The 13776-nt window shown below is 38.7% G+C and overlaps 1 protein-coding gene across 3 annotated transcripts in view; it reads left to right on the forward strand.

Moving 5' to 3' along the window:
- Positions 1 to 13776, forward strand: part of TULP3 (TUB like protein 3) — a 29917-nt gene that overhangs the window by 10458 nt on the left and 5683 nt on the right. For all 3 annotated transcript variants that reach the window (XM_062614121.1, XM_062614122.1, XM_062614123.1), the window contains exons 2-8: positions 2785 to 2836; positions 4193 to 4355; positions 6327 to 6503; positions 7965 to 8095; positions 11217 to 11414; positions 11915 to 12027; positions 12418 to 12532. In XM_062614121.1, coding sequence (XP_062470105.1) covers positions 2785 to 2836; positions 4193 to 4355; positions 6327 to 6503; positions 7965 to 8095; positions 11217 to 11414; positions 11915 to 12027; positions 12418 to 12532 — 949 coding nt within the window. The remainder of the gene's footprint in view (positions 1 to 2784; positions 2837 to 4192; positions 4356 to 6326; positions 6504 to 7964; positions 8096 to 11216; positions 11415 to 11914; positions 12028 to 12417; positions 12533 to 13776) is intronic.

Consider the following 13776-nt stretch of genomic DNA (forward strand, 5'->3'; position numbering starts at 1 on the left):
AGATAGAGTATTTTTCCTGTTCTTACTGGATATTTAATTCCTGCTACATGTAACCCCTTCAAATAAAAAGCCATAGTTAAGAGCATAGTGGTTCAACGTGGGCATGTCCAAAGAGCACTTGGATGTACTAGTCTGTGTAGTAAGTCCATCTGAAGGAGGATTTGCATTTGAAGCCTGCAGCTGTATTAGCACACTGCTTGCATTCCTTTGTGATGAGCTGTGGGAGTGACTAGCACAGCGTTTTCCTGTAATGTCTGTAGTAACAACAAACCACTGTGGGGGGTAAAAAAAGGTGTAAAGTGTGCGTATGTGTGGGAAGCTCTTTTTGGTCTGGTTATTTGTTACACCTTAACAATGACCAAGTGCTGGAAGGCAGGTCTTGGGAAGAGTGAATAATAATAGTGGGTTTGTTTTGTTTGGGGGTATTTTTAGCGCTATTTACAGTGCCACAGTGCTCATTTGTGGCTTTGTTTCTTTTAATTTTATTCTTTGTGTGGATCCTTGCAGTTTATAATGAGAAGAATTGGTCACTGCTTTCACTTAGTGGCCTGCTGCAAGGTGATTTTGGTCTGTGTTAAACAGTAAGTTGTAAAAGAGAACACTACTTGCTGTCTTTTTACTTTATCAACCTCTGTGACCTGTTAGAATCTTTATGTGTTTCAATCATGCCCAAGTCTCAGTTAAGCAGTTGGAGGTTGGACACTTTATAGTCTGTGCTACGGTCCCATTCCACGGGCCTTTAGACCTGCCTTTGACATTATGTAGCTTTATTCCAGCGTGGGTAGAAAATAATTTTCATTGAGGATTTCTGCAAGGCATGTATATGAGTCCTTATTTTTCAGCATTTTGCCATCCTTCAGGAAGGAAGACGTGGAAATATATTCCATTTTCTGTTAGGAAAAGCAATAAAGCCACAGATTGAAGCTTCTGTCTACAGGGGGCATCATTGTAGTTCTTTTTAATTATGTAAGAATGTGTCCATAAATATAATATTGATAAGAGCTACACAGCTTGCTTTGTAAGAAACACTTGACTACAGTTAACAAATGTCATCTCTTTCATAAGTCAGTGGGCATAAGAAAATAAACGGAAAGGAATATCCCTTCTCCTTGTTTCTTAATTATGATTTTAAGTGGAGCTTTCAAGCACTTATAAAAAACACATCACAGTTTTACTTTATGTTGAAGTTTTATGTGGCAACTAATATATCTTGCTGCACTCAGTAGATGTGTCTCTACATGTTTTTTTCTTAAACTGTGAATTTTTTCAGGTGAAGACAACTGTATTACTGTAACTGTTGCTGTAGGGACATGCAATACTTCTCATTCCCTCTTCAAGAAAGTAATCAGTTTTTCCAGGCCCTTGCCTCCTTTGAATCTAATGTGCTACATGACTGGTCCACATGAGGAGTAATATCAGGTTTTAGAAGCAAGGTGTTTTCAAGGTCCTAGACCTCCTAAGTGATGATGCTTGAAATACATTAGGAAAAAAAAAAATAAGGAAAGCTGCAAGGTAAAAAGCAGTGGCGGTAATAACAGTGCATTATAATAGCATTAGCTGGGCAATAAGCATCAATTTTAGAGTATATAAGCTGTGTGTATACAAAACTTCTACATGTTTCAGCCTCCCAGCACAGGATGTGTTGGCTGGCGTAGTATGTCTGTAAGGACCTTTGATCTGTCGTTTGCTTGCCTGGAAACTGAGTCAAATGTGGATTTACTAGAGTTAAGGGGATTCCGAGTCCTTTCTCCTCTTGTTTGCTCTGTTTGCTGTGATCCAATTCCCATGGCATGTATTTTGCAGAAACTCCAGCCCGTCTCTCTCCCTCTGTCTCTGGTTTTCCTTGTTTGGATTATATTCAGCATTGTCTACCTGCTTGTGACTTCACATGATTGGATATTTCTGCACACCTAGACCAGACAGAGAATTTCCTGTTTAAATTGCAGTTGTGGCTAGCCCTGCTCTACTGCATGCCATCATAAAATATATAATGTTTGTCTCTTTCTCAGATTATCTTCTTCATGATGCTTTCTCACTGCCATAGAGGTCTTTGTCAAAGCTGTGTAGGAGGAAGGTGCACAGCTTTGGTAGGCAGAATATGTGCTTACTTGTCAATTAGCCTTTCCCTTTTGTAAGGTTAACTGTGCTAAATTGAGTGCATTAGCTTATGTAATAATCCACTATCATGCAAAAGGAAATGTGAAGTCTCTGTGGAACACAATTTAGGGTGAAAAACTAGAGTTCTTATGAAAGTTATCTATAAAACTTAAATAAACTCAAATCATTTTTTTCATCTCTAGGAACAGATATAAGGTGTTGCAAATACAGATGCAGATATTAACTGTAGTTCTGGGAATTCTGGCAGGAGAAAATGGTGTAGGTTTAACTCTAAGACAGAACCTAAAAATCTGAGTTAATTTGGAATTGGGTATTTTATGAAGGAGCAGGGACTTTATTGAATTGATTTGAACTGTGTTAATCCTTCAGGTATAAATTCAGATAGCCCACCTCAGTAAAATCTGTCCACCAGTAATGAAGGTTTTGTTGCTTACAAAATGTTTTCAGAACAGTTTACTAAGGTGATTAAACTACAGTTTGGTCCTATTTATGACAGAATATAACGTGTTTTATTTTTTAATGTGTTGTAACTTAGTCTCCTTGTGGGATAGATGTTTTACACTTGTTGTAAAGTCTTGATGGTGAAGTTGTAGCCTGTGAATATCTTGTGCTCTTATAATGCAAACTTTAATAGCAATAATTAATTTGTTTCTTTCCCTTTCCCAGCATCTTTGAGGATGAAACCATGAAACTACGACAGCTGAAACTAGAGCATCAGGTAAATGATAGTGTGGTTGAAATAAGTATAGGAAAATAAATATTAGCCTTGACTTGAGAAATAGGGTTGTTAAGAATGCAAACAAGAACTCACTGCTATGGCAAAAACATTTTTCTTTAAAGATTTTAATGGCTTTTGTTAGTTTAAGTCAACCTTACTATGGCTTGTAGGCTTGATTTCTTTGATATATTTATTTTTCATATGTCTCTCATTTAATTGGGATTGACTCACCCCAATGCAGGAATGAATCAAAAGGAAGGCTAAGAGAATTATCCATTTTAAGCATTAAAGGAAAAGGTTTCCCTGAGCTATAAAAGGATCTCTGCTGTTGAGAAGGATTTCCAGCATATTTTGATTTGTTTTGTCTCCTACGCAGAAAACATTTACAGCCAAGCATTTGTCAAATATTAGGTTATGGGTCTCAGTTTTTCACAGTTCATGACATCAAATTCCATGTGTGGGCCCGCTCTGCCGGCCAGGACGCTTTTATCCAGGTTACTGCGTTTTCCGTGAAGAGAGGGCGTGTGGCTCCTCGCACAGTGCTTACGAACGCAGCGCTAGAGGCGTTTCCGTGTCTTTTTGAGGCACTTGCAGCTCAAAGTGTAATGCTGCCACCTCCCTGTGGGTGGAGAGCGGGAAATTGGAAGCCTGTTTCTGAATGCAGTTGGTACGGTGCTTTTGACACGAGGTTTCGTTAATGCCATCATAACTTCATCACATCACAGTTCCTGCTGCCTCAGCAGTTGTTTCTATTCTTGTTTACTAGGAAACCATAAACATCAAATATATATGTACCTTGGAAAATTTTGCAAGGTAGATGAATTTTCCTTTTACCAGATCAGTCCTATTTTAATGACTGTATTTTTTTACATTTGTTTTCACCTCACGCCCTGTCCCCTCTAAGTCTTATCTCTTCAATATTGGTTTCTGGGAACTATTTGTTTTGAGTTCTCTGTTTAAAATGATAGCTTCTGACAGAAAAAGCATTTCTTTTGTAAGTCCTGACTGTTTCAAATTGTATTATAAATGACTGCTGAATTTGTCTATATATATGAAGGATTGCTGCAGTTTAGACTGGATGAAAGAAATTACTGCTGATGCTCTCACAATAGATCAGAAAACAAGCAGGCGTCCATCTCCACTGATGGGGAATCAGAGGCAGGGATCACTCCAAAGACAAAGTGATATGCGTCTAGGATTTTTGTAAGAGATTACAGGAGTATTTTGGATGTATTGGAGATCCTGAACAGTGACGTGTTATCACCAATAGCTGAGCTAAATGTCACCAATGAAATATCACCAATAGCTGGCTCTCTGAATGTGGTTCTTACGTCATGCTGTTTCTTTATTTCACAGAGAGCTCTTTTAGAGAAGAAGCAGAGGAAGAAGCGTCTTGATCCTTTGATGGTACAGGCAAATCCTGAGGCAAAGCTGCATAGGTCAAAGCCCAAAGGGTATGAGGAGCAGACTCCTTTAGTAAAAGCTCCTACCCCTTTCCACAGTGATGTTATTTTACATGGTAAGTAATCAACCTGGTTGCAACAATGTTCCCAAAAATGCCAGTGCATGCACTTGATGTTGCAGATGGGCACCACATTGCTGTGACTGTGGTCAAGTGATAAACAAGATTGATTACATACCTTTATGCGTACAAAAAAAGAACTGTAGTACAGTATGTTTAAGCAATAAACCAAAAACCTTACCTTGAATTTTGTGATAGCTGAGAATCTTCATGTACCTTTGAAGAACATTTCCCGTGTGTTAGACTAAGAAGAATTTTGGAAATAGGTTAGGAACTTCTGTAAGGGTAGGGAGATACAAACCCAGTGTAAGAGAGTCTTATAAAGCTGTAGCATAAAAAAAAAAAAAAAAAAGAAATAATGGAGTAGTGACAGCCTGTACTTTTCATCATGGTATACTCCATCTAGAGATTGCATATGACTGAATGATAAAGTAGACAAGAGCAAAACAAAATTCTTATGAATACTGAATTAGTTTTTTTCTGGGTTTTGTCTTATCTGTTGTTTTCTGTGGGCTTCAGGGAGACAACTGAAACATGACAAGCAAGCTATAGCGGTCCAGAAAGTCACAAGCACAAAGTGACATCAGAGCCAACGGCAGTAACTTGGTGATCTCCAAACATTACAGTAAAATAGAAACCATTCTGTGAAAAGTGAAAACAAGTACAGTATCGAGAGCATTACATTTTCCATGTCACAGCGAAGAAAAAAGAGCAGCAATGAAATCTGTATATTCCAGTGGAAGTGTAGTTTGAGAGCATGGATCATAACAGACTATCAAGAAAGTAACAGGAACTATCCAAAGGCTTAGAGATGCATGTTACTGCAGGATGTTAAAATACCACAGTTTTGTTAATAGGGAATTAATGTATAGAGTAGAATTTAAAAAACCCAAACAAACCAGTGTTACTTGGCTTGAAGATCACATTTGGAAACACGTTATCCTATCTTATATTGAGAGATAAGACTTAGAGGGGGTAGGGTGTGAGGTGAAAACAAATGTAAAAATGATTTGAATGATTTTCATGTGCTGTTCTCCAGGTGTCTTTCAGGATCATAGGATGGGGAGGAAAGTGATGATGGATGGTAGCATTTATGTGATTAAAATCAGGTAGGAGAAGGCTGCTGTTGAAAGACACTTCAAGTCAAAAAGATTGATATAACTTCTAAGTTAGGAAACTTCAGTAGTACTGAAACTACAAGAAAGAAAAATAAAAACTAACTGCTCCTTCATTAGTTTACATCATTCTGAAGCTTTATCAGTACAAATAAATTCTGTTAAGAAGTGGTAACAGGAGTAAACATGTCAGAAATCTGATGATTAGATAAAGCAGTAAAGTTTTAAGAAGGAAAACGGTGGGAAAGCAAGAAATCCAAAGCTGGAACTACAGTTGCATATTGTGTGCCACATAAATGTATTAAGGCCAGACCCTGACATCAAGGCACCTCCACCAGTTAGGGACAGTGCACAGCTGAATTGCATGCTTAAATGTGGAAATTTGGTTTCTACCAAAAAGAGGGCATCCATTTACAGTTTTTTCTGCCTGTGCCTGTAGATAATTTTATCAAATTTACTTGCAGTGTGCACTGTAAAGCGCTTACTTTTTAGTTTAGGAGCAAGCGAGGAACATGAAGGAAAAGAAAATAGAGTAATTGCCCATAAATTAAAATATATCAATGTGCATGACAAATACAACTCATTTTAACTGCTTAAGCCCTTTGTAAAAAAGTAGATACAATGACTATATTTGTAAATAGAGAAGCTGATGCCTGGTATGTTTAAAGTAATAGGCTGTCTGTACCAGAGTCAGGCCTGGATACTTCCAAGTTTTCTGATCAAAAATCGAACAAGAAGACGTCAGGACTTTAAAGGGATGCTTGAGCAAGGAAGATGTAAAGAACAACCATCTTGGCATGTGTCTTTAGCCACAAAAATAGACTTTAGCATTCTGTTCTGTTTTGACCTGCAGGTATTGATGGACCAGCTGCTTTCCTGAAATCAGAAGTGCAAGATCTGGGGACCAAGCTCCAAACTCTCTCTGCTGGATCTTCCAAATCAGAAGACAATGCAGATCAGGAAAATGATGGAGAGGCTCTAACAGACACAGCAGGCAAGCCAGATCTGCAAGAAATCTTACAGAAACGAGGTAATATAATAGGCGTTATCTTGACATTAATAATTGATGGGCATTAAGAGTTGATAATAGGCAAAGAATTTTTCAGGGCTCTGAAAAACACCAGGAAAGGTGTTCTTCCTGAGTCAGAAGCTGTCACAATCAACAGTTTCAATAGCTATATCCCATTGAGTAGTTTCCCAGTGGAGTGTCCATCTCTGTCTGCCAGTACCACAGGAAACCTTTTTTGTTGAATGCAGCCTAAGCACTTTGCAGCAGAATAATGGCTAGTGCTTAATATAGTGCACAGCTTATTTTTATTTTGCTGAGCATGTCTCCCAGAATGGTTCCAGTACAGTTTATATATTAAGGTACTACCACATCTAGAAATACATCCATTCAGTTGTCAGATGCAACAGCTTCTTACCTATGGATAGGAACATTATGCAAGAGTTAGGGAAGGAAGTAGGAGAGTATATCCAGAAACTTCAGGGGTAATTAGTAGAGATAGAATATAAACAGTAAATTTTGAAATTGGCCAGAGTACTAGGGTTAATGCCTTTCCTCTTTCCAAATGTGCTTTGTGAAGCTTACTGACAAGTTGTTAAGACTACATTTTTCTATTTCATCTGAGATAAAGAACTTCCAGGAGTGCCATGTTGGAGTAGTGTTATAATATTTGCTCTTGGAAAATAATTCAGTGTTTATTTTCTATAGTGCTTTATGTGCTCTCCATTCTACAGCCAAATTAAAGAATGGAATCTCAGAATAAAATGACACAGTTCCAAGTAAGCACCAAACAGTTATGTGTGCTTCTGTACACATAAGCATTCTTTAAAATGTTTTTATCCGGAGTTATTTTAGTTATATACCTACAGTCATCTCTACATACCTGTGACTAGGTTAGGATTAAATAAGTCCTGGAACTACTCAGACTGCACTTCTGTTTTAAAAACAAAATCATCAATAGTATTCATGAGACATGGGTTATTGCTACTGATGTAAGAATAGGAGGGGCTCTTACAGAAAAATTATCCTACTCCATTTCAGTGTGTATAAGACTAAGGGGAAATGGTCAAGAATGTAAGCTGTACAGAGTCCAGTTTACAGTGGAGGTGTCAGCATATTGATCTGGATTTCCTTTGTTTTTTAAGACATGGAGGGCTTTTTTACATGAAAATAGGCAAAATTAACTGAACGACAATGTATATTAAGCAGTATGCTACATCATTTAATATAATTTAAATAAGTATTTATAAAAGCCTGACAGCTGTTTAATCATCTGCACGATGACAGCTGCAAAATGTCACTAGGGTTTTGAATTAAAAGTCCTGGGAAGCAGTATGGCACATGAGGAAAATCAGGAGTTGATTTTAATTAAATCAACTGAAATTAATGAAAAGAGTGACTAGCTGTGCAAATGTCATGTATGAATTAGTGATGCCACAAACTCATGACATCTCCTTTCAGAGGTTACTTGCTTTATTTTGACAGGAATTTCAGGCAGTTTGAATTTTGATGAGGAGGATGGAGAAGAGGAAGAAGCTAGTAAGAGACCAGCTTCTCATTCACCATATCCTGAAACTGAGAGGCCTAGCTCGGCAACCAGCGTGAAATCTTTCACAGTAAGTGTCTTGAAATTGCTTTCTGATAAGGGCTGGGCACATGCTTGATTTTAGTACTAACCCCTTGAGCACTGTGTTTAAAATATAGTAGCTGCAACTACAGTAGCTAGCATATTAATCCCTGAAGGCAGAGGAAGGTCATGATTGTCTGGTTATCTGACTGAAGAGCCATTGAGTTAAACACAAAGACTGAGTAATGACTAAAGGAACAGTGGTGGGCAGAGGAACCTGAGGAGCCTAATCAGTGAAGATGGGAACACAGTGACTCAGCTACTCCTATGATTCTCAAAGGGGACAGATTAGGCCATTGTCTCTGGTGTAAAAGCCATCAAGATGACTCAGAGAAACTCTGGAATGCCTTGCAAATTAAGAGGGATTACTGCCTGAGGGTTTATAGTATTTATTGTGGACTGTAAAAGGGAACAGAATATTGGGATGGAACAGAAAATTTTGGGATTGGAAGAAACCTTTCATGGCTGATTAGGGCAAGGGAAGAGGAAAAAGAAAGGGGTAAGGTGGATCAGGAAATCATAAGCATGGGAAAATAGGGACTAAAGGGAGTAAAAGGCACCAGATGCATGTAAGCAGCTGCAAGACAATATGCTTGTCTGTTGAAGCCTTGTGCCCGATTACTGCATGATACTCCTATCATGCTGTTTCCCTTATGAATGTGCTCTCCTATGTGTGTGAGAGAGATACATACGTACATACATATGCTGACAAACTATATGCTGTACTAGCCAGTGAGTTGAAGAGACCTGGGAAGAACCAGGGTTTGAGCTAGTGATGAGATGAAGGGCACAAGGTTTGGGCAGTCTTAAAAGTCTATGCTACTATTCAAAAGAGTGTATTTGTGTGGTGAAGTAGAATGAAGAAATTCTGAAGATTATAATATAGATTAAATATTAATATTTAGTGTGATAGAGCTTAAGGTATTATTTAATTAAGGACTAACACTTCATCTCTTTTCTGTGCAAAACATGTGTTAGCAATTTGAAAACTTGTGTGGGTAGGAGATCTTAATTGTTCAAAAGTGTTAGATGTATGTCTCCCAAATCTTTTGGATTTCAATAACTGATGCCGCTAGGCTGCTCTCAAAATGTTAGCCAAGTGCTTTATAGCAAGTAACTTTTCTGGCTGCTGTATTTAATTCAGTAAATTATCCCTTGTGTGGCATAAACAGCTTTTTCATCTTAACAGTAAGAGAGTTTCCTACATAATGCTAATAGTGAAATGTGTGCTTGTATCCACCTCTGTTCCTGATCCACTGCAGTGGTCACGTACTTAAGATTAACTTCTAAGAATAATATAAAAATAATAATGTGCTATTCAGCTTATAAACTTAAGCAAGATGTAATGTTGCACAAATTGCAAAATGGCAATAAAATCTGATCAAGTGTGTTTAAGAAGTTGCTTTGGAGTACTTGAAACTTGGCCTTTTCTCTTTGGCTTGGAACTATCTTCTAGGATGTTCTCAAAGTATACTTGTATTAAATACATGTAAACTCATGTTGTGTCCCTATTACTGTTACTTGTTTGTGAAGTTATTTTTTGGTAGTAAATACATGCTAGGACTCTGATTCCTCTGGAAAAAATATTGTATGCTTGTAAAAATTACTTAGGCATTTTCAGCTAATATGCAAAAGCTTTATTTGCTGTCAAAGTTCTGTACTCTAGAAAAGAATGGGCCTTCTCATACAATCCTAGGCTAGTCAAGTTATTTCTGGCTTTCAGTAGGTGTAGGTCTATTTCATATTAAAATACAAATGTAGATGGTGCTGGGGGTGAAAAATCTATTTGTAATGGTTTCTCAGGGAAGTGTCACCAGAAATTAATATTACATTAAAATTATAAATTTTATTATTAAAATATTATAAATTATAAACATGTACAAAAATATTTTTAACTGTTGCTTTGAATTGTTCAGACTTTATTTGCTTTCAAGTAAGCTTGAATAAATGGAGTATGAAGTCATAAAATACCAGTTATATCCTGAAATAGTGAGTTGAATAGTCAAGGTGGAATGGTTTTAAACTGAAAGAGGGTAGATTTAGATTAGACTTTAGGAGGAAATTCTTTACGATGAAGGTGGTTGCCCCGAGAAGCTGCGGCTGCCCTACCCCTGGCAGTGTTCAAGGCCAGGTTGGACAGGGCTTGGAGCATCCCGGTCTAGTGTGAGGTGTCCCTGCCCGTGGTGGTGGAAGGGGTTGGAACTGGATGAGCTTTAAGGTCCCTTCCAACCCAAAGCATTCTATGATTCTGTGAATGGGTGAGTAGTACAAGAGATCTGGGTGCTGACTGCTTGGGAGAGACTGGGCTATGGTTGCCAGCTGCTGGAGATACCAGGTAGGGGATGCTGTAGCAGGGGAGGGTGAGATCCACTAGTGGATTTCAAGTCTGTCTGTGTCACTGTGTGTCTGTAATCATTCATACTTCCTACCAGCTGTATCTAAATATGGATAAATCACCAACATCAACTCCAAAGCCCAGTAAGGGAGGACTCTCCTGCGTTCTGCAATACACAGGATTCAGCTACCTCTAAGAAAAAAAAATATTTTAATGACTTATACCAGATTCCCATTAGAATTCCAGTTTTATCAGTGACCATAACTTGCATCCTGAGTATATACACTGTTCTAAGGTTCTTCCAGCATTTAGTTGAGATGGCTCCACCATCAGCTATTTCAGCTACTGTTTTGAACCAACATAATCTCAGTGCTCATTTAAGTCACAAAAATCCTGGCCTGTCTTTACTGCAGCATTCGTGAGTCCAGCTTATCATGCTGCCTGATTTCCCACAAAGTGTGAGGTTCTAAGAGCAGAGAGGCTCTTTGCTAAGAATATTTGCAGTGACTCATCCCATTTTTTCCCCTTCTTCACAATTCACTTATCTCTGGTTAATGGGTACTTTTTCTCCCCTCTCATTGGAGGGCTGATTTTTCCTCAAAGTCTGCAGCCACTTTCTTCACAGAAATATGGGTGGAATCTCATTTAACTTCCTTTTCCCAAAATATCTTCTTGAGACATGAGATCTTTCTGTTTTAAAAGACCTTTCTTTTCTTGGGGAATACCAGAGCCTCTGATCTATATTAATTTGCTAATATGATGGTTCTTCCCACAGGAAACAGGTGCTTCCTGTAGTCCATCCCTTTCAGCAGATGCCCAGCTGGGAGAAATAGAGAACTTGGAGGAATTTGCATTACACCCTGCACCCCGTGGTATTACAGTCAAGTGTCGAATCACTAGAGATAAGAAGGGAATGGACCGGGGCCTCTTCCCTACTTACTACATGCATCTGGAAAGGGATGACAACAGAAAGGTATTGGAAGCAGCAGAATATCTTGGCTATCAGACTTGTACCACAGAATATTTTTTGTGTAAGGGAGAGCTTCTGGTAAGAGACCAGAAGCTGAGGAGAGCCTGCATGCCGATGAGGACAGCTCATATTAAGCCAAGGCACTAAGGAGGGAATTGGGAGGTTTGAAAGCCATAATACAATGAAAGATGAAATTTAAAAAAATATAAAAATGTCAAGGATAAAGAAGAGCAGGGAGACGGAACTGCTCTGCAGAAAAGGAGGGAAGACTAGAAAGGACAGTTGCATTAAATCTACACTGTTGAGTGAGCTTTTTGAAGGAATAGGATTTCTGGGTGTGCACTTGTGGAAGATACCAGAATTGTGGAGACAGTAATATCAGTACAGAACAAAAAGGGGAATTGATGTGAAAAATGGAGAGATAACAGTTTGGATAGCAATGTGTAGCAATGCTTCTGCATTCTTACAAAGCTCCAGTCTTGATTGAAGTTTTGTATTTGCAGACATTCCTTCTTGCAGGGCGAAAACGAAAAAAGAGCAAAACATCCAATTACCTCATATCAGTTGACCCAACTGATTTATCCCGAGAAGGGGAAAGCTTCATTGGAAAACTCCGGTAAGAACCACAGGTGAAAATTACAGACAAGAGAGATCGGATTTTCATTTTAGTTGAGTTGGGGATATGAATAACAATCTGGTGTCAATTCAGAGAGAATGGACTTGCATCATCCTGCTTAATGTAATCTGTATTCACCTGAGTTGGCAACCTTTCTTCAGTGTTAACCACTCACCATGGCAATTCACATAAGGAATTCTGGCTTGATGTTTTTCCAGGATAAGTTCAGGCTCAGTTTACTGTGGGCACTCCTTACTGACCTGGCAATATGAAGATTCAGATGGCAGGAGATGAGATATTTTCACTGTGCTGTACAAATACCTTCAGAAGATAACAAAACTTTCCACTGACACCTCTCTCTTTTTCTGTCTTTCCATAACCTGACATTAGATCAAACCTCATGGGAACAAAATTTACAGTCTATGACCATGGAGTTAGCCCCCTCAAGGCACAAGGTCTAGTGGAAAAGGCTCATACAAGACAGGAGCTTGCAGCTATTTGTTATGTAAGTAGTGCCTCTCCCCTTTTGCCCCTTTTCTTCTTTGTTGCCTGGTTACAGAGGAAACAGGGCTTACAAAATCGTGCTGCCTGGCAGCCTTCCCCACTTAACTTTGGAACCAACTGACCAATTTCAACCAGATACAACAAAGGACAGAGGCTTCAAAGATAAGTTCTTATAAGCTTGATGGAAAAAAAAAATAAAAGAAAAAAACCCAAACAAATCAGTGATGAGGGAAGGAGGGAGGGAGAGAGATGCAAACTAATGCCCTGATAACCTTCTTGTCTGACCTGTGGCATGCAGCCAGTCAGCACATCCTTTACATGGAGGCAGCCATAGCATGAACTGCCTCTTGCCCAGCTGGTATTTGGTGGACACTAAGAATTAACTGGGAGTACCCTGTGAAGTAGAGTTATTTTTTTTGTTTTGCAGAACCAAAGGCATTTTGTTGGATAGGAAGGAGCTGGTATTATTTCAGTAGCAGCCTGTGGTTAGTGAGGATATGGTTCTATGGGAAATCATGATTTAATAGCTGTCTGTTCTAGAGATGCTTTCTTCTGGTTTTGAGGATCACCTTGATCTAGGCTTCAGGGTGCCACTTGCGGGTACTCTAGAATTATGTGAGGGTTCTCATCATAAAGTCATAGAATGGTTTGGGTTGGAAGGGACCTTAAAGCTCATCCAGTTCCAACCACCTGCCATGGGCAAGGACACCTTCCACTAGACCAGGTTGCTCAAAGTCCTGTCCAGCCTGGCCTTGAACATTGTTTGTTTCATGTTCCAATCCTGAAGTTTGAATAAAATTTGAGGTTCTTTACAAAATGATGGATAGTTAAGTGGAAGGTTTTTGCTTTTATCACAGGTACGACACAGAAATGTGAAGGTGCATTAACCTATCGGAACATGATCTTGATTCCCTCCCCCCCCCCCCATTGATCATAATGTCACCTGGGGAAAAAAATGTGAGCATTATCATTTATCATAACAGTATCATGTCAGGTTATTTTCCTTGTATACAGTATTCTTCAGTTCCTTACATACTCGTACACAGCAAGCTGTTGAAATGAGTACAGCAGATAATATGAAGTTGTTTTTTCAGATCTCTGAACTTTTATATACAAGAAGTTCATAAAGTTTAGATATCAATAAAATCAGTATTCTCATTCCTGTATGTGCCCCTAGATTTTCTGAAGCAAAATAGTAGAGGTTGCAACCCAAAGACCCTCTGTTCTGTGCCTGCAAAATGCACT

The sequence above is a fragment of the Pezoporus occidentalis genome, unplaced genomic scaffold (assembly GCF_034315485.1).
Source record: "Pezoporus occidentalis ecotype Australia unplaced genomic scaffold, CSIRO_AGI_Poc_V1 ctg172, whole genome shotgun sequence".
In the NCBI taxonomy this organism is placed as follows: Eukaryota; Metazoa; Chordata; class Aves; order Psittaciformes; family Psittacidae; genus Pezoporus; species Pezoporus occidentalis.